This window comes from Carassius carassius, chromosome 6 (genome assembly GCF_963082965.1).
Source record: "Carassius carassius chromosome 6, fCarCar2.1, whole genome shotgun sequence".
Classification (NCBI taxonomy): Eukaryota; Metazoa; Chordata; class Actinopteri; order Cypriniformes; family Cyprinidae; genus Carassius; species Carassius carassius.
In genome coordinates, this window is record NC_081760.1 from 8,477,093 (window position 1) to 8,495,800 (window position 18,708).

Consider the following 18,708-nt stretch of genomic DNA (forward strand, 5'->3'; position numbering starts at 1 on the left):
TATTTATTTATTTTAAAGATACGAATATCTGCATTTGGTTAAAAAACATAAGGGGACACGTGTCTTCTGTACTTCTATACTTAAACACGCCGTCATAATCCGAAGTTTAAAAGACTTTAAATAGACTTGTCAGGCAATTTTTCCTTTGACTGGGTGATTGATCTTAAAGCATAAAATCTTTTGATTTAATTGCATGAGTTGAGGATCATAACAGCTCCCGTGGATTTCCTACAGGGAAAATACACAGCTGGGAGCGTCTGATCCACAACGAACCACCAATTTTGGCTCCAACGGAGCAAACGCAAAATCACCGTTCTATTGAGACAGACAGGAGTCGGTTCGTTTAACTGTTTTGCTCTCTTTAACACGTGGAGGCGACAGTAGTTGGGACATGATTGTGCAACATCGAGCAGGAAAATGACTTGTATACAGGGCGTCGTATGATTGTGAATTTTCCACAGTTTTGACGCGCCCACCGTGCCAGGGACTGTTAATGGCGCTCATTTTCATTTGACTGTTTTCATGTGTTTGGTGGAGAGAGAGAGAGAGAGAGAGAGAGAGAGAGAGAGAGAGAGAGAGAGAGAGAGAGAGAGAGAGAGAGAGAGAGAGAGAGAGACTCAATCTAACATCTAACGTTACTCGAATCATTGAGCGTGCATTTGAGAGCAATGGTCTGTAAAGTTGGATGGAAATATGAACACACCGCATAACCAAATGTGTTTCTCAAAAAGACTAGTCTGTTTGCATAGACAGAAATCAAACCCGTATACATACCCTTATGGAACGTACGTTTGTGTTTAATTGCAAGGTAAGAGAATCGAGTTGAATTTGGCGCGGAGCGCGTGGGAGGCACTGGCAAATACAGTATCAGGATCTGAGCGGAGATGTTAAGGAGCGTGCATCGGCTCGACAGTTTGCTATGATGTCTCGAGTTCAGTCGATGGAGTCGCAGAGGAATCTCGATCCAGAATAGATCTCATCCCCGTTATCGACGTTTTAACGACTGAATACGGCGTGTTGCTGTTGTTTTCTCCAAAAGGATGCGATATTGACGGAATCCCCCTCGGTGGCGGCACGCGTACCTGTTCCACAAGCTCCACTGCGGAAAGCGCCCGAGACTTAGAAAATAAAAAATAACAGAAATATTAAGGTGAAAAATCAACTGATTATTGACTATGTCAACTGAATCCCTGAACGTTTTTTCCCCTTTCCTTTTCCTGGTTAATATCTGTAAGGAATGGACACGGTAAACACAAGGGCACTGGTGGAATTACGCCGTTAAGAGCGCTGAACTTGACGGATTTGTTTATAAAGAAAGATCAAGGTTACGCGATGAAGACTGAGGACACGGTTTAATTTCCTGACTGATACTTTGGAAATGTATAATGTGGATATCAGGTGAGTTGCTCTCTTTTTACTTTCAATAAAACATCAAAGAACGTATTATTCACGTTTTATTTTCCTTACCGAATGTGGGTTCGCTCTCTCATAGCCAAACAGGAGTCGTTGGAGCTTCCCGTTGACGAAATCTTCGGCTTATTTTTGTGACGGGAGAAATTATTTCAACCGCCTTGATGCTCAACACCTGCTGCGCGAGCGAGCGCCCTACATAGAGACAAACCCCGAGCGCGCGTGAGGGGAATACCACACCGTTATTTAAACACACACCTTTTAATCACTAACTACACACTCGAAGCTCACTGAGAGTGTTCTTTAAAACACGGTTATGTGGTGTTGTAGTCAGCCTCTGAGGTTACTTGGTTCCGTGCGGGGGAACCGTTACGCTTCCACGCAGATCAGTTTGCCCGCGAGCCCACTCTCGGATCCTATAGATGTGGCTTTTTCTCTCATAGACTACTGAAAATGCGCGAGAAGTTATAGAAATACACTAAATGATGAGTTTTGTCATTTTTGCTGACCTGGTGTAAGGATTTTGGTTGACTTTATTCCAGAACATTGAATACTTAAGCTCCTGTCAAGGTGGTTCGCCGAAGGTCTGAAAAAAATGCGCCGACAAACGCGCCTTCTCTGTGAGGAAATCTTCGTGGATAACATGCACAAGACATCGGTCAGTTTCACAGATGGCACATTTCAACCACGGAGAGGCTTCTTCACTGACACCTCGTGACACGCAAGGTAAGATATGATTTAAAAATTGAACGTTTAGTAATATGTGTGAAGCGGCTGACTGAGAGATCCGACAGGGGGCGCCGTTGTTTCGCGGGTTCAGTATAAAAGGGGAATGAGGGACTTGCAGATTTGGGTGCAGTCACGTTGTCCAAGCACATTTTTGATGTTTTCCTCTTGCTTACAGGACCAGGTCTGAAATAGTCTTTCCTGCAATGGAGGATACAATTTTAGAAGCTGAAATATTTTAAAACCACCCCCTCCCTACCCATACAATCATGTATAGATATACTATACACATATTGATAAAATGACCTTAACTGAACACACAGAAATACAGCAATGCATTCTTACATTTGTTTTATTAGGCCAGTGTGATGCCTTAGGTTCAGAAGCATAATTGAATCAAAATATGCAAACACAGACATGAGTGTTTGGCTAATGCACTGCCCCGTTGAACACACTAATCTGCTCAAGGGGCAATGGAATTACCTTCAGAATTTTTGGCAAATAAAATGAAAGTTGCAATAAAGCATACTGACTTTAAATCTCCATAGCAAGATTTTCTTCAAACTGTTGCTTCACCACAACAGTTAGTTGACCTTAGAGACTTTATAGGCTATAATAACCACAGTTTTCCACACATTTCATAAGCTTGCAAAGCTAGAGGTCTCTGCATTAACTTACTTAAGTAGAATATGTTTTGGACCTTAAAGAGAAGAATATATGAGGGTACATGCTGGTCAGAAAAAGAGAAGGATGGGGGAAGAGGACCTAGTGCAGGTGCTGATTTTGAGAGTGCTCGTAACTATTGACACCTCCACCTTTCCACACAGTCAAACTCAGAAATCCACCCACAACCTCCCCATTCGCCTGTGAAGAGAATTGATCTCAGCGGTGATATTCTGCTAACAGAGGAGCCAATCTGCACTTGGCACTTTACGTTGTGGTTCTGAATTATGAAATATGGGCTGTGACAGACCATCAGAACTGTGGTTGGTACTTTCAGACATATGTTCAAAGCTTACTCGTACAAACACTCCTATTTGCATGACGTTTCTGGTAGTGTTGCTTAAATTTTGATGCAAAAGTCTTGGGCCTGTTTTTGTATGTGAGTGAAACAAACGGTCTTTATTTTGAACCTTGGCTTCTCTTCTGTTGTATCCTGCAAGCTTAGGGTGAAGGTGATGTCTAATGTGACTGAAAACATTACACACGTTTTACATAAAGTGTCCAACAAATCTGACATATGCACATGCAGAACGAGATGTAGAGTGATGCTCTACATTTGCAAATGCTGAGTGCTACTCCAGGTTAGCTTTAAGGGCATGGCTGCTTTGCCGGGGTAGCTCGGTGAGTATGCCAGTTATGGACGCTAGCAAGTATTCTAAATGAGAAAGGTACAGGGGCAACAGAGCATAACTGCCTCTCTGGAATCTCTAATGTGGTCATTGAGGCATGTACCAATTTTATACCCTCACAAACTAGCAATGCAACCATCAAGAAAGCAATTATGCAATTATGTGATTGGCACTAATTAGTATGCTTCACAATACAGCTGAATGTTTTAGCTGTCAAAAGTGAAACCCTCTTACTATCTCCTATAAGTGTTTTCAAACAACTCAAAATGCATCAATACATTTTTAATTTGTCAGGTGTTAAACAAGTCTTTGCTTCTTTTATTAAAAAATGACATTGTAGGAGGAATTATATAATACATCAGGTGGTAGTCATCCACTTTTCTTCTGTTCATGCATTGCTATATTAATATTGTTATTAAAACTATTTTTAAATATCAATATAATCTATCGTCAAATGTCTAAATGTAACCATTTTTCTTTATATTATTAAATGTGTTGTTTTAGATAAATGGATCTTATTTAAATAAGTTTTGTCCAAAAGTGCCGTTGTTGAAAACATTCATGCCCATGTTATTTTTCAACTTCCCATATAGGAGTATTTGCAATATATTCAGTGTAATATTCCAGTGTAGGACTTTTTCTGTTAAGCTGTGCATTTATGAGCTTTTGCATTAAGCTTTGTCCTTTGTTGAGGACTGGTGATATAAAATGGTAGTATCTGCAGTATGCAGTATGGCAGCACATTCTTATCACATCTTTCATTGCTGAGCTCCCAAAACAAACTCCCAAAATTCAAGCTGTGGAGAAATTTGATTGATTTTGATGTCATGATGAGTATTGAGTTCAAATTACATGCCCTGGCACATACAGTATATTAAGCTGACACATAAACTGGCACAATGTTATGATCCTGTTGTATATACAGGTGCATCTCAATAAATTAGAATGTCATGGAAAAGTTAATTTATTTCAGTAATTCAACTCAAATTGTGAAACTCGTGTATTAAATAAATTCAGTGCACACAGACTGAAGTGGTTTAAGTCATTTTGGTTATTTTAATTGTGATGATTTTGGCTCACATTTAACAAAAACCCACCAATTCACTATCTCAACCAATTAGAATACATCATAAACCAAACATTTTTAGTGAATTGTTGGCCTTCTGGAAAGTATGTTAATTTACTGTACATGTACTCAATACTTGGTAGGGGCTCCTTTTGCTTTAATAACTGCCTCAATTCGGCACAGCATTTTGACAGTGACCTTCAGCTCATCTGCATTTTTTGGTCTCTTGATTCTCATTTTCCTCTTGACAACACCCCATATATTCTTTATGGGGTTCAGGTCTGGTGAGTTTGCTGGCCAGTCAATCACACCAGCACCATGGTCATTTCACCAACTTTTGGTGCTTTTGGCAGTGTGGGCAGGTGCCAAATCCTGCTGCAAAATGAAATCAGTATCTTCAAAAAGCCGGTCAGCAGAAGGAAGCATGAAGTGCTCCAAAATTTCTTGGTAAATGGGTGCAGTGACTTTGGTTTTCAAAAAACACAATGGACCAACACCAGCAGATGACATTGCACCCCAAATCATCACAGACTGTGGAAACTTAACACTGGACTTCAAGCAACTTGGGCTATGAGCTTCTCCATCCTTTCTCCAGACTCTAGGACCTTGGTTTCCAAATGAAATGCAAACTTGCTCTCATCTGAAAAGAGGACTTTGGACCACTGGGAAACACAGTCCAGTTCTTCTTCTCCTTAGCCAGGTAAGACACCTCTGATGTTGTCTGTGGTTTAGGAGTGGCTTAACAAGAGGAATACAACAACTGTAGCCATATTCCTTGACATGTCTGTATGCCTTGACCCCAGCCTCAGTCCATTCCTTATGAAGTTCACTCAAATTCTTGAATCGATTTTGCTTGACAAACCTCATAAGGCTGCAATTCTCTCGGTTGGTTGAACATCTTTTTCTTCAAAAGGTTTTCCTTCCACTCAACTTTCTGTTAACATGATTGGATACAGCACTCTGAGAAGCCAGCTTCTTTGGCAATGAGTGTTTGTGGCTTACCCTCCTTGTGAAGGGTGTCAGTGATTGTCTTCTGGACAACTGTCAGATCAGCAGTCTTCCTCATGGTTTTGTAGCCTAGTGAACCAAACTGAGAGACTATTTTGAAAACTCAGGAAACCTTTGCAGGCATTTTGAGTTGATTAGCTGATTGGCATGTCACCATATTCTAATTTGTTGAGAATTGTGGGCGGAATTTATTTAATACATGAGTTTCACAATTTGAGTTTAATTACTGAAATGAACTTTTCCACAACATTCTAATTTATTGAGATGCACCTGTATGTCCTGTTTGTGTGTTACCAATGACATTTTCAACCAGAATTGAACAAGAAACAGAAAATTTGACTGTACTGGTGCATACATTTTTGTTATAACATAATTCTCAACATTTTCTGTGGTTTCTGTGGTTATTGGCTATGGCCCATGGTAGTCTGTGAATGAAATCGAGGTGCAAATATGACTGATGGTTAAACTCCAGGGATGAAGCAGGTGTATCCAATGACATTTCTGAGACTGAAAAGTTCAGAGTGAATTCGATCAGTCTTGTAAAGCATGTTTGATAGCAAAGTATCTCTACATTGATAAAAGGAGCCAAATGAACAGGAAAAAAATCTATATATGTTTTTTTTTAACTTAAAGGAATATTGTCAGTCAGTCACCCACCCTTTAGTCATTCCAAATCTGTATGATTTTTAATCTGAGTAACATAAAAGGAGATGTTTTAGTATGTTCACACTGCTGTTTTCCATACAGCGAAAATGAAAAGTCATATAGGTGCCAATTGGTTGTCGAATACACTATGTTGTATGGAATAAAGCTCCTGTATTAGACTACATCTCATTTTGTGTTCCACAGAACACAAGAAAGTCAGGTGGAATTGCAATGATATGGGGGTGAGTAATGTTGACCAGTTTATTTATTTGTTGAGTAAACTATTCCTTTAAGCAATGAGTACAGTTTCATCCATACTGAGGTTGACTTTTACATTCAATCTCTTGAGATTGAACCATTTTTGAACCGCTGACATCAGCGCACTTAAATTTAACCATGTATAAGCTTAACCATGTATAAGCTGTTCTTCACTCATGAAGTTATAATGCACTCCAGTTAGTGCATGGTTTCATCCATTATTACTATAATTTAAGAGAAAGACACACTAGCCATCTGGAATCATTCAGGCATCAAATTCCACCTAGAATCGTAATAAATATTGAAGAGTCCTATCAATTAGATGGGCCGTTTAAATACAGCCACACTGATATATTGCAAGACAGTACATTAATTGCTAATAAGTGAACCACTGTTCCTGTTTAGACTGTTTAGACTAATTGAAAAGTATTGACTTGAAATGATTGAGTATTTGGACAGAGTACCATACCATCTTAATCTTAACCTTTAAAAGCTTGTCTTGGAGATTCGCTTCCTATTCACTTTCCAATTCCCCTCCAATGAATCATTGCGTGCAAACTGCAAAGTAATAGGTCAGATGGAATTTATGTCTTTGCGTTTTCTGATTTTGGTCCAGTTTGGATCTAGTAAACATGATTTGTTAAGACTGACTGTGTTTTGCATCCTTTAAAAATTTCTCATTTTGACAGGGGCTGAAGCCAGGAATGATGGGAGCTGTAGTCTGGTTGATGGTCTTATGGGGTTTGCTGGGTTGGTCGGAGGCTGCAGAGAAGCCTCCTTCCCTGAGTGTAGCTGTGATATTGGGCCAGACCCCCACCGTATCCGAATCAGCCCTGCGTCCGGCTCGTGGGATAGGTGCGCCTCTGGATGTGACAGTTCTCAGTATCCAGGTGAACCAGACGGACCCAGGAAGCATGCTTACACACCTGTGTGAGCTCATGTCCCGACAGAGACTGCACGGGCTGGTCTATGGAGATGGCACGGACCAGGAAGCTGTGGCACAGATGCTGGACTTTGTTTCCTCTCAGACTTCCATGCCCATTCTTGGAATCCATGGTGGCTCTGCTATGACAATGGCTGAAAAGGTAAGCATGCATTCCTCTCTTGCTGGCTGTATGCGCTTTATTTGTTGTCTACTTTGCCTAGACATTTTCAGCAACCCACATTGGAATGTTTAATCATATCTGGCATCAAAGCCTAAACAGAAAGCTTGATTTCAAATATTCAATGTCATGTTTTGGATTTTCTAGCTGTGTGGCAGTAAACGAGACACAATTCAGATACCTGACAGATTTTCTTTATCAGCATGCCATCTGCATCAGATATAGCCTGACGGATTGCCAGTCTTCCTGTCACTGTCCCTCTGTCTGTCTGTTTGTTTCTGCAAAGTTGGCAATGAGCTGAGTTTATAGCAAAATCAGTTGCAGTTGTGTGGGTGTGACAGATACCTGCTGCCGGGTTAGTGACAAAGCTGACAGTTTAGCTTTGAAGAAAGTGTATGATTGCAAATCTATTCATTGATGCTGTTTTCATTTTTATGAAAATACTTTTTTTTTTTTTTTTTAAATAGGCTCATTTTCCAACTCCTCTAGAGTTAAGCAGTTGAGTTTTACCATTTTCGAATCCATTCAGCTGATCTCCGGGTCTGGTGGTAGCACTTTTAGCTTAGTTTAGCAAAGATCATTAAATCTGATTAGACCGTTAGCATCTCACTCAAAAATGACCAAAGAGTTTCAATATTTTTCCTATTTAAAACTTGACTCTTCTGTAGTTACAGTATATGGTTTACTAAGAACGACAGTAAATGAAAAGTTGTGATTTTCTAGGCTGATATGGCTAGGAACTATACTCTCATTCTGGCGTAATAATGAAGGAACGTTGCTGCCATACCATGGGTGCAGCAGGTGCAGTGATATTATGCAGTGCCTAAAAATAGTCCCTAGCTAGTTTGTGTAGTTGCAGCAATAGCAGAGTTGCCGGGGACTATTTTCAGATTCAACCATCAGATTCAATGATCAATGCTAAGCTAAGCTAAAAGTGCTACATCCAGACCCAGAGATCGGCTGAATAGATTCAAAAACTGTAAAACTCAATTGTTTAACTCTAGGGGAGTTGGAAAATTAGCCTATTTTTTTTTTAAAGAAGTGGAGTATTCCTTTAAACATCAATCTGATGATGTTTTAATACATTATCAAATTGATAAATTTGACTGTTAGGCTATTAATGCACAATGTTCATCCACATGAGCTGTAGAAACTTCTTGTGGGCGACCATGTCATCCTGTTGCATCATCTGGCTGAGTTCACTTAAACCAGACAGTGTTTTTAAAGTCTTAATTCTTACGCAATGTGCGTTTAGTTTTCTATGATTAGTATATTATTTTTATGCGCTGGTTTATTTATTTATTTATTTTTTACTGTCTTATGCTCTCATTCTATGTATGACAAGTTATGTGTGATGGCAAGTATATATTGAAAGGTGCTTAGAATTCATAAGGTTCAGATTTATCATTATCTAATTTCCTCCGAGCTAGGCCCACATCCTCCGACTTCGTTTTTTGACACATTAGCCCCTGGTTCTGCTGTAGAGCTTGAAGGGTAATAATTGAAGAGATTCTTCAGGAGGAAGTGTGGCTTAGGGAGTCAAATGCTGGGGCTGATGTGAATGAAACTCATACATTAAGAGGACCCCAGCTTGCTGTTTCCCATAACACTACTCATCCCTTTTTTAAATCATCACCCAGAGTTTCTTTTGATACTCAAGCTTATACAGCCTGTGCTGTATTGGCTGTTCAATAACACATAAAGCACAATGCATTTCCAAGTCTGAAATAGAAAGATGGAAAATATCACAATTACTGTCTGATCCTTTTCACATTTAATAAGGAGTCAGTAAGACTGTGATGGCAAAGCTGAATTTTCAGCCTTCAGTGTCACATTCTGAAATGTTCATTTGGTGCTCAAGAAATTTTTTTTTCACAGTTGAAAATGGTTAGTGTGCTTAGAATTTTTCCAGGATTATTTTAGTAATAGAAAGCTCAAAAGAACAGCATTTTAGTATCAATTTGAAATGGTCGTCTTTTGTAACATTATAAATGTTTTATTGCCACTTTTGATGAGTTCAATGCATCTTTGCTGAATACAAGTTTACATTTCTAAAAAAAATAAAAGTGTACATTTGTACATTCTTGCCTTTTGTTGCTTTTAATACTAACATTTTGGTCTGCTGCCCTTGGGTAGGCAACACTGAGATTCAAGGACAATTTCTTTCCCAGAGTCATAACCATCATAATATCTAATATGCACTGATCCAAATTTGCTACATATAATGATAATAAAGGGTTACAGTTCAGTTCAATTAAATTCAAATGGTATTTGCAAACAAATGAAGTAAGTCTTTTCTCAGCACTTTTTAATTTATTTATAAAAATAATCTCTGTTGTGATGTTCGGTGTCAAATTAGGTAAATGTGTTAACTGTGTTAAATGTAATGTTACAATTTAGTGTAAGACATATTTACATGATTTCAATGTACCATAGAACATGTTAACATTTGGCATCCTAAATTGTAAATTTTGCATACAAGTGCTGTTACCGCAGGACTGATTTTCTACACAACATGAGTGGCTTGCTAAATCACATTGTATGAAAATTAAGTAAAGAGTGTATTTTACTACACTGTCAGGAGTTTACCACAAGTAGATGTACAGTAATATTATTAACTATTATTTATCACTCTTTGTAGGTAGAACCATTCTGATTATCGGTTGATCTCTAACTGCAGCACCTATTATATTAGTCATCCTTTTTTTTCATAAAACACAAAAGGAGAGATTTTAACAAGTAGGAGTTGGACAGAATCGTGTAAAGAATCTTCAAAATGTGTCCTTTTGTGATCCATGAAAAAAAGACAGCTTTTAGGTACTTTTAGGTTTGGAGCGACTTAAAAATCATTCCAGAATTTTTATATTTGGGTGAACTATCTCTTTAAAATGTTTCAGAATGGCCTTTATCTCTGTAGTATTATACATCATTTCTCTCTTGTACCACTGTGTTTCTTGGCCTGCTTTGATCAAGTTCAACTGCATGTCTTTTAGCGGTGTACTCTGGGGGGTGCATGAGTGTGTTTTGAGAGTGTGTAAGTGAGGATCCTAGAGGATGCTTCGCTTCACAGGGAACCCAGATTTTCATTCTCATGTTATTAAAAATTAAGGCACCGGGATGCATCTTTTTAACCATGCTTCCGCCTCTCATATGGGAAAGAAAGGGGCAGGGAGCACTAACACACAGGCCCTAATGCACACTGAGGGGGTAGGACTGAATATTCGATGTGCTGCTTTATGTGGTTCACATGTTCAGTTTCTAGAATGAGGTCTGGGCATATGCATTTAGGGTCTATATGAGGGGGTGGAGAGAAAGATAGAGAAAGAAAACTGGAGGAAAAAAGAGCCAGGCCTGAAGAGTTAAAAACTAAAGCTGTTTTCTGCCCCATTGAAGCTGCTTTTATCCCATCTGTATTAGAGAGGTCCATCATGGGAGAAAAGAACAAAACAGAGGGGCTGACATAAATTAAATATGTAGCATTCACTTACAGGCGGACGTGTACAGACACACAGTCCTTTCTTTTTCGCTTATCCATCTCCCACACACTCTCAAATTTTCTTATTTATTTAACAATAGATTAGGGTTGCACTGGCACATTAGATCATATGATGTCATCAGCTGTGCCAAATAAGTAGCTATAAAAAACACAGTAACGCACAGAAAAACCCACTTGAAGGGTAAAAGTCAACTCATCTCTAACAAGCTTACAAAACACTTTGCTGATTTCACTTTTTGATGATGTCAGCCACAATAAAACTCTCTGCACTGGATCGGTTCATGTCATATAGTTTTTTGTGTTGTAGCATAAAAAAAGAAACATTTGAAATAAAATATGCAAGGTAAAATTGACAAAAATATATGTTTAAAAAATGTCAAAAACAACAACAAAGCAGCTGCTTTTTGTTTGATGTAATTTATTTGTGTAATTTTATCAAAAACATTATGTAGGTAATATTTTTGTGGAAAGTCTTTTTCGGTCACTTTTGAACACATCCATGCTGAATAAAATATCAGTAAAACTAATCTTAATGACCCCCAACTTTTGAATGGTAATGTATATATTGCTAAAATATTTATAGCATGAAAATAGAGTTAGGATGTTTTTTTGTAATTAAGATGTCCGTTTTTATTTAGCTTAGAACAGCATTTGGTGTCATTTTGAAATACTGTTCCAGCTCTTGTTTATACTTTCCCTGTGTTCCTCCATTCCCAAATTCCCCTAAGGAGGGATCACTACAGGTTAAGTGAAAGTCCCATATAAGCCAAAATAAACTCGTCCTTCATTATTTTGTGATGTATCGCTGCACTTCAATTAGACACCAAAATAAAGTTACAATGGCGGACCTAAGCTAAAATGTAATTTCAGATGCTTTAAAAGACCCCGGAATGGTACACAGTGGACAAACGATCTGCCATCACTACTATCAATACTGTATGATAAATCCTTCTCTCTCCTAACAGTAGTGCCTTGATGGCCACCTACTTATTTTGGTCTGTACCACAGTGACTCATTGCAGTTCTTAGATGCTATTATAGATGGACTTGGCTTACAGATATATGAAATAAGAAATTAATTTACATTCGGTTACTGTCGTTGGGACACTGGATAACAAATCTCTAGCCAAGTCAATGTCGCTTCAATTCAAGTTACAGGGAAGCTTCCATATTGTATGTGGTACTTTGAACTATAGGATCAGATGGAGCTTTACAGGTCTTTTCTTAGAAGATAATGCTTTCAAACCTCTGTCAAGTTTCAGTCTGTCCCCTAATCTTTTAATCTCCGCAATACCTCTATATATGAATCTTCTTTTCCCCTCATCTCCTCTTACTCGTTCTTTATTTTCTTTTTCTCTTTTTTTTTCCTTCAGGATTTATCAGAAGAGAGGGTCTACACAAAGGATCCCTCTCTCTGGCAGACCTCCAGCATGTCTCTCTCGTCCTCACTTATTTTCTTTCTTCCTATTCCTCTCGTCGCTTCTTTCCCGCGGGTTGTAAAGGACAATCAGCTAACATGGAGATTGGTGGCTGCATTCAGGACCGAATGAGGTCATTCGCACTTAGAGCTGCCTTCATGGGAAATGACAGTCTATTTGGGAGAAGAACGAGTGAAACAACTCGAAAAACCTTTGAAAGCAGCTTTTAAAGGCTAAGTTTAGATTCCCTGTTCAGCAGCCTACTGCATTTTGTGCGACACTAACTTTATGAATATTGTATAGTGAAGTAGACACACAGGCTAATTCATTTAGAGTGAAATGTTAACCTCATAATTCCTACTGTTTTTTGGATTTGACTTGGGCCAGAGGCTTTTCTTTGTGCGAGAGGGTGAGAGAATGAATTATGAAGAGTTTGAGAGATTATGTTAATATGTTAAATCTGATCTTTTTTATATGCATCAGCTTGAGTTGCCTTTCAAAACAAGTCGTTGCTATATAAACTACTAATCAAAAGCATGGGGTTCGTAAGATTTTTTTTTTTTTTGATAAAAATGTATACTTTTATTTATCAAGGATGCATTAACAATGATTGATTGCATTGTTTAACTCTTTCCCTGCCAAACATGTTTTTTTCCGGGTTCTCGCTGTTGTTATACGATGTTATGCGCTATTAAGCATCCCCTGGATGAGTCTAGAATGTGCTGATCAAAAACACATGCGAGGAAGATTCAGGAACAAACGATCTCATATGTATGCATATGCATTTGAAAAACAATGACAGCATATCAACAATAAACAGCATATGAATGAAAACTGCCTAATGTTACCGAGTGAAATGTCAATCCAGGGAAGTGGTAAAGGACTGTGTAGTTTTGGGGGTGTTGATGGAAGCAAGCTAGATGTAGATGTAGATGTTGATGGAAGCAATCTACTACATCCAGATGTAGTATTTGATAAAAATTTGATTTGCTCTGCTTTTTGCTCAAAATGTAGCTTTTTTATATATAAAAAACTTATCTACATTCATAGGGATGCAGCGAATAAACGGTTTAATGATTAACCGTGCTTTATAACTACACTGCTAATTAATTGTAAAGGTGTGTTTCTGTTGCATGGAACGAAACAGTTGCAACTTGCGCAAGAGGAACCAAACAGTGATCCTTTTTTCCACCAAAGAAATGACTGTCGATCGTGTTGGACTATTTTGGGTACACCAAGAATGACATTTAAATATTGCCTTAAAAACTGCTGCTAAAGAGCGAATACACAGCTTTAAACTATTTTAATGCACAACATTAAGGCAAGATTGCAGTAAGATCACATTTATTTGAATTAAATAATTATAACATTTAAAAATACTAATGTACATGCTGTATCTTTATTTGTTTCAGGTGGTGGTTTATAGATTTTAGAGAATGTCCATGTTTGGTCATAATGGTCTAGCAGTCATCTCATGATCAAAGACTGCCTGGCGTAGGATTGGATTCATAAATATGTAGCTGTTCAAAGCGCTGGGCCACAGTAGCTGTGTGTGGGACTGATCACCCCTTATGATTCACTTCCATACTTTGTCTGTTCAGGCAGAATTGCATTTCTCACTTTACTGTTACCAAACTGTATGTCGATACATGTACATGTTTCATATTTCTTTCTTTAGTTCTTTTTAAATAATCAGGTTGAGAAACAAAGGAAATGGTCAGATTCTACACTCTCAAAATTGAACAGTTCCAAATAAATCCATTTACCGTTTAATGTTGAAATATTGAGAAGTATTGTTGCCATTTTAAATAACACTTTTCTATTTCTATGTATTTTAAAATTTAATTTATTCCTGTGACGATTTTTTTTTACTGAAAATACTATAATAGGATTACAGAATCAAGGAGGTGCCATTTAAATAAATCTCTTTATTTTACAGATTTACACATTTTATACATGTTAAAAACACTGTTATACATGTGTTTTTATTATATTTAAACTAAATTATGTAATATCGGCTTAATATCGACCACTTTTTATATTAGTCGGCAACTAGATCTTAGTGTCGAAGACAGAAAATCTGAATTTGGTATGATTTCAAACATTTCTCGTCAAAAACTGCAGTTATCGAATATAGCTCTGCAATTTCACTATATGTCAAGAATTGACTTTTTTTAAGTCCTTTTGTATACCCTAAGCAGTGCCTTCTGAGAAACATCTGATACAGTAAAAACATCTGTGAATTCCATTAAGTCTCTCAAGCTCTGAAAGAGAACCTCTGAGCAATAACTGTTTTCATTGGCTCAAAAACCAATAATAAAGAACAATCTTGCCTCAAGAACCCCCTATAAACTGAAAAAGGATTCTTGATATGAGGGTTCTTCACTTAATCTAAGAATCATTTAACAACTTTCATTTTGAAGAGTGTATCTGAAAGACTGCTCCGTATAACCATCCTCCATTGTGCCCTTGAGCAAGGCACTTGAGCCCTGTCTGCTCTGGGCAGGCTGCTGTTTGGCTGACCTTGTGCCTCTTCCCCTTTCTCAGTCTTTGTGTGCATGTGTCTTGCAGAGATTTACAGAAATAGAAGATTTCGTGCACATTATGACGTGTCTTTATCGCCCTTTGCCTCGTCATCTTATCGAGTGTTTGCTCAGTTCATGAGCAGTGTGCTACTGTCAACAAGTTTCAATATATGATTCTGTAATCCGTATCAGTGCATCACATGCTCGTTCTGTAGCACATCAAAGGATACATACATAAATATATGTATTTATGGCAGCAACATGTTTTAATTGCACTAATTAATTGCACGGTTGTTGCTCCACAGGATGTTTATTGATGATTTTAGCGCATCATACCGTATGTTGTTAATCGATTTAAAGTTTTTAATCAAATTAATAACATGATATGGCAATTAACTAATCAAATGTATCATGTATATCAGTATTTTCAGAGAAAAGCCCCAAAATGAAGAGGATTAAAATTCTTTACAATTAAGTGGCGAGTTAAAACATTGACTGGACATGACAAAAAATTATCTTCATGGAATTGAATAATGATTTAAGAATGCTCATGAGGTAATTGCATTAAATCATATTATTATTTTTTTAATTAAAATAAATAAAATTAAAATGACAGTCTTGTAACTTAACTGATGTAGTTAAAAGACTCTCTAGCTACATGATTTTATTTATTTATTTTTTGTCCATTGGAGTGTCCTCTAAATCCCTTCAGGAGTACAGGAGAAAGAGAGACAAAGCGAGGGAAAGATGGAGTCTTCCCGCAATGCCTCAGGCAGAAATCAGTTTTTTATTGACAAGTGGACATTTTACCAACTGGCTTCGAAAGGTAAAATGTTCTTTTGAATTTACGAAAAAATCAGATGACTTTCTCAGTCCAGATGGTATTAGAGTCCTTCAAGAAGGGCAAAGAAAACATATTAGATTTACAGAAGGTATACAGCATACATACCGATGACATATTTGTTATTGAACAGTGAGAGTGTAGTATGTCTATGTTCACATACAAGCAGAACATCGTTGTCAGAACTGTTTGGATTGCTATTCATGCACAGTTCGAAGAAAAAAGTTTGGTTGATAAAATGCTGCATGAACTGCTGTAAGCTAGTCATTGATATGCATTTGACATTAGCACACAGGTTGTAGGTTTTGTTTTGCTGTCAGTCACCAACATTAAGGCTGTCAGCATCTCTCCGGATCAGCATCTCTTATGAAAAATGTCAGAGAATGGGGTATTGTGTCTGAGAGTGAGATAAAACCATCATGTGGTGGGAATATGTGGTCGTACAAAAGCTTGAATTGCACAAAATCAGAACACAGAATTTTGCACACATCTATACGAATGAAATTTTGTTCGAATTTTGGAGTTGACTGAAATTCCAAACTGTTTAGAATGCAAGTTATTCTTATAGATGGCATAAGGGGTATCAATGTTTACTTCCGTGTACTGTCACCTTGGTTACATGTTTACTTAAGGCTATTGCAGGTTAGTGAAGGGGATTGAGAGCATCCATACAAACGGTATCTAATCCGGTCTGCTGTTATATTTAAAGGACAGTCTGAGAGTCACACCTTTTAAAATGCGTTCCATTTTAGTTGTGACACTTTTTATTTTATTTAGTATATTATTTTTTTAAATTAATCAATCTAAATAAAATTTAAATAACTTAGATTTAGTTAAGAGACTCTCTAGCTACAGGATTAAAAATTGTTATTTTAATTTTTTTCATTGGAGTGTCATCTAAATAATAGTAATAATAATAGATTTAATCTTAGAAAAGGTAATGTTATGTACAGTACTGTTTAAGCTTGGGTCAGTAAAATTCTTTAATATTTTTAAGTCTGTTATTTTGCTCACAAAGGCTGCTTTTTTAATCAAAATGCAGTAAGAATTACAATACAGTAATATTGTGAAATATTATTTGAATTTAATTGGTTTTCTGTTTTATTATATTTGAAAAATGTAATTTATTCCTGTGGTGGCAAAGCTGACTTTTCAGCAGTCACATGATCCTACTGAAATGTTTCTAATATGCTGATTTGATGTTCAAGAAACATTTCTCATTATTTGATGAATAGAAGTTCAAAAGACTGGCATTTATTTGAAATAATCTTTTGTAACCTTACAAATGCTTTTACTGTCACTGTTAGTGTCAAGTTATTGAGTAATTTCTAAATAGAAATACAAATGTAAAATGTAAAAAAAAAACTGTCCCAAAACTGACGTAATTTCTATATTGTGTAGTTTACAGTAGGTTTGTAAATATAACAGTAAATAGCATTGTCCATCTTGTGATGTCATTATGTTTGTAAAGTATTTTTTAAAGACCGAAAATACTTGTCATTGGGAAATCAATTTGTAATTGGGAACCCGAAGTGTTCCCAACGTATGCTATTAGTGAACTGAACCGTGAACTTAAAGCTTATTGCTTATTACGGATTGCTTATCATCCTTTGCCGTTGGTTTAGTTTTGACAATACAGTGTGATATTTAGCTTTCTAGCATCTGTCAACATTTTGAATAGTATTTTATTGGTTTAAAAAAAATATCAGTCTGGTTAGTAAGTGAAGAGCGTGATTTGTGTTTGTGAGTGTATTTGTTTGCGTGTGTGAGGGAGAGAGTTAAAGAGGTGAGGTTCTCTTATGCAAGTCATAGGCTCACTAAGCGTGGGAAGTGTGCAGCATAAACACTCGCACACTAACAAAAAATCAGGGATGGGAGAAAGGGAGATACACTACCTCTGTTCTTTTTCAGAACAAGAAAATTCTTCATTTATTAGCTTTAGAGGTGCCATTTTGCCAGCATTCCTGCTGAGTTTACTCTGTCGAAGGTAAACACTGTATTTTCTTTAATGCTCAGCTATTAAAGAAAGTCTGCCAAGAAAGGCGCGAGTAGTTGATCCATATAACATGTCCATGGAGTTTTCTAATAAACATCAAGATTCTGGGGTAAAATGTACAAGATAATGTGCACATCTTAGTTTATTTTAATGTCCCCAAAGGATTTAATCCCAGTTACCCTTATGATTAATATGGCACTGATGAACATTAGGCAGAACAATGAAAGACTAATTGAGAGATTATTCAAAAATCACTAGTACATTAAGGACAGGATGCATTTGCTGAATGTTAAATGTCTGGGAGAAAATTAGACGGGTAGTTCTAATATGTAAACCTGTATGAGTTTTTCTTCTATGGAACATAAAAGAAGAAATTCCGAGTGCTGTTACAATTAGTGTCTTTTTTTCCCCTCTCCATACAGTGGAAGTCAAAACTGTTTGGTTACCAATATTTCTTTGTGTTCCAGAGAAAAAAGAAAGACATTAGAGTAAATGATGACAAGATTGTAATTTTGGGGTGAACTGTCCTTTTAAAATTAAATGTGCAAACAAGCATTCTCTGGTTTAGATATTCCAGATCTTAATGTCTGCTAGGGTGTTTGGTATGATTGCCAGGCCATCGCTGTGTGGTTGCTAATGTGTTCTGAGAAGTTTTTAGTGTGTTGCTGTGCAGTTGCTATGGTCTTCTGGTGTTTGCTAATCTAAAAAGCCAAGTATGGCTAATGGCTAGGGTTCTTTCCCTCAATGAAACTTTGTGGTACTTTTCCACCAGTTTTAACATGCTCTAGGCAAAAATCATACATCGGATCACTTAGAAATGTAATAGCACACCTCTCCTCAGCAAGCAACATGATTTGTGTCATTT

General features: G+C 37.2%; 1 protein-coding gene across 3 annotated transcripts in view; it reads left to right on the forward strand.

Annotated features, from left to right (window-relative positions):
• The first annotated feature begins 1,110 nt into the window (after positions 1 to 1,110).
• LOC132142342 (glutamate receptor ionotropic, NMDA 2A-like) overlaps positions 1,111 to 18,708 on the forward strand; it is an 81,791-nt gene continuing 64,193 nt past the window's right edge. The window contains exons 1-4 of one of the 3 annotated variants that reach the window (XM_059552138.1): positions 1,111 to 1,398; positions 1,953 to 2,136; positions 6,412 to 6,449; positions 7,155 to 7,550. In XM_059552138.1, the coding sequence (XP_059408121.1) occupies positions 2,082 to 2,136; positions 6,412 to 6,449; positions 7,155 to 7,550 (489 nt within the window). In that variant the 5' untranslated portion in view covers positions 1,111 to 1,398; positions 1,953 to 2,081. Of the gene's footprint in view, positions 1,399 to 1,952; positions 2,137 to 6,411; positions 6,450 to 6,970; positions 7,038 to 7,154; positions 7,551 to 18,708 lie in introns of those variants that run through there. The other 2 variants (XM_059552140.1, XM_059552139.1) reach the window with 2 other exon arrangements.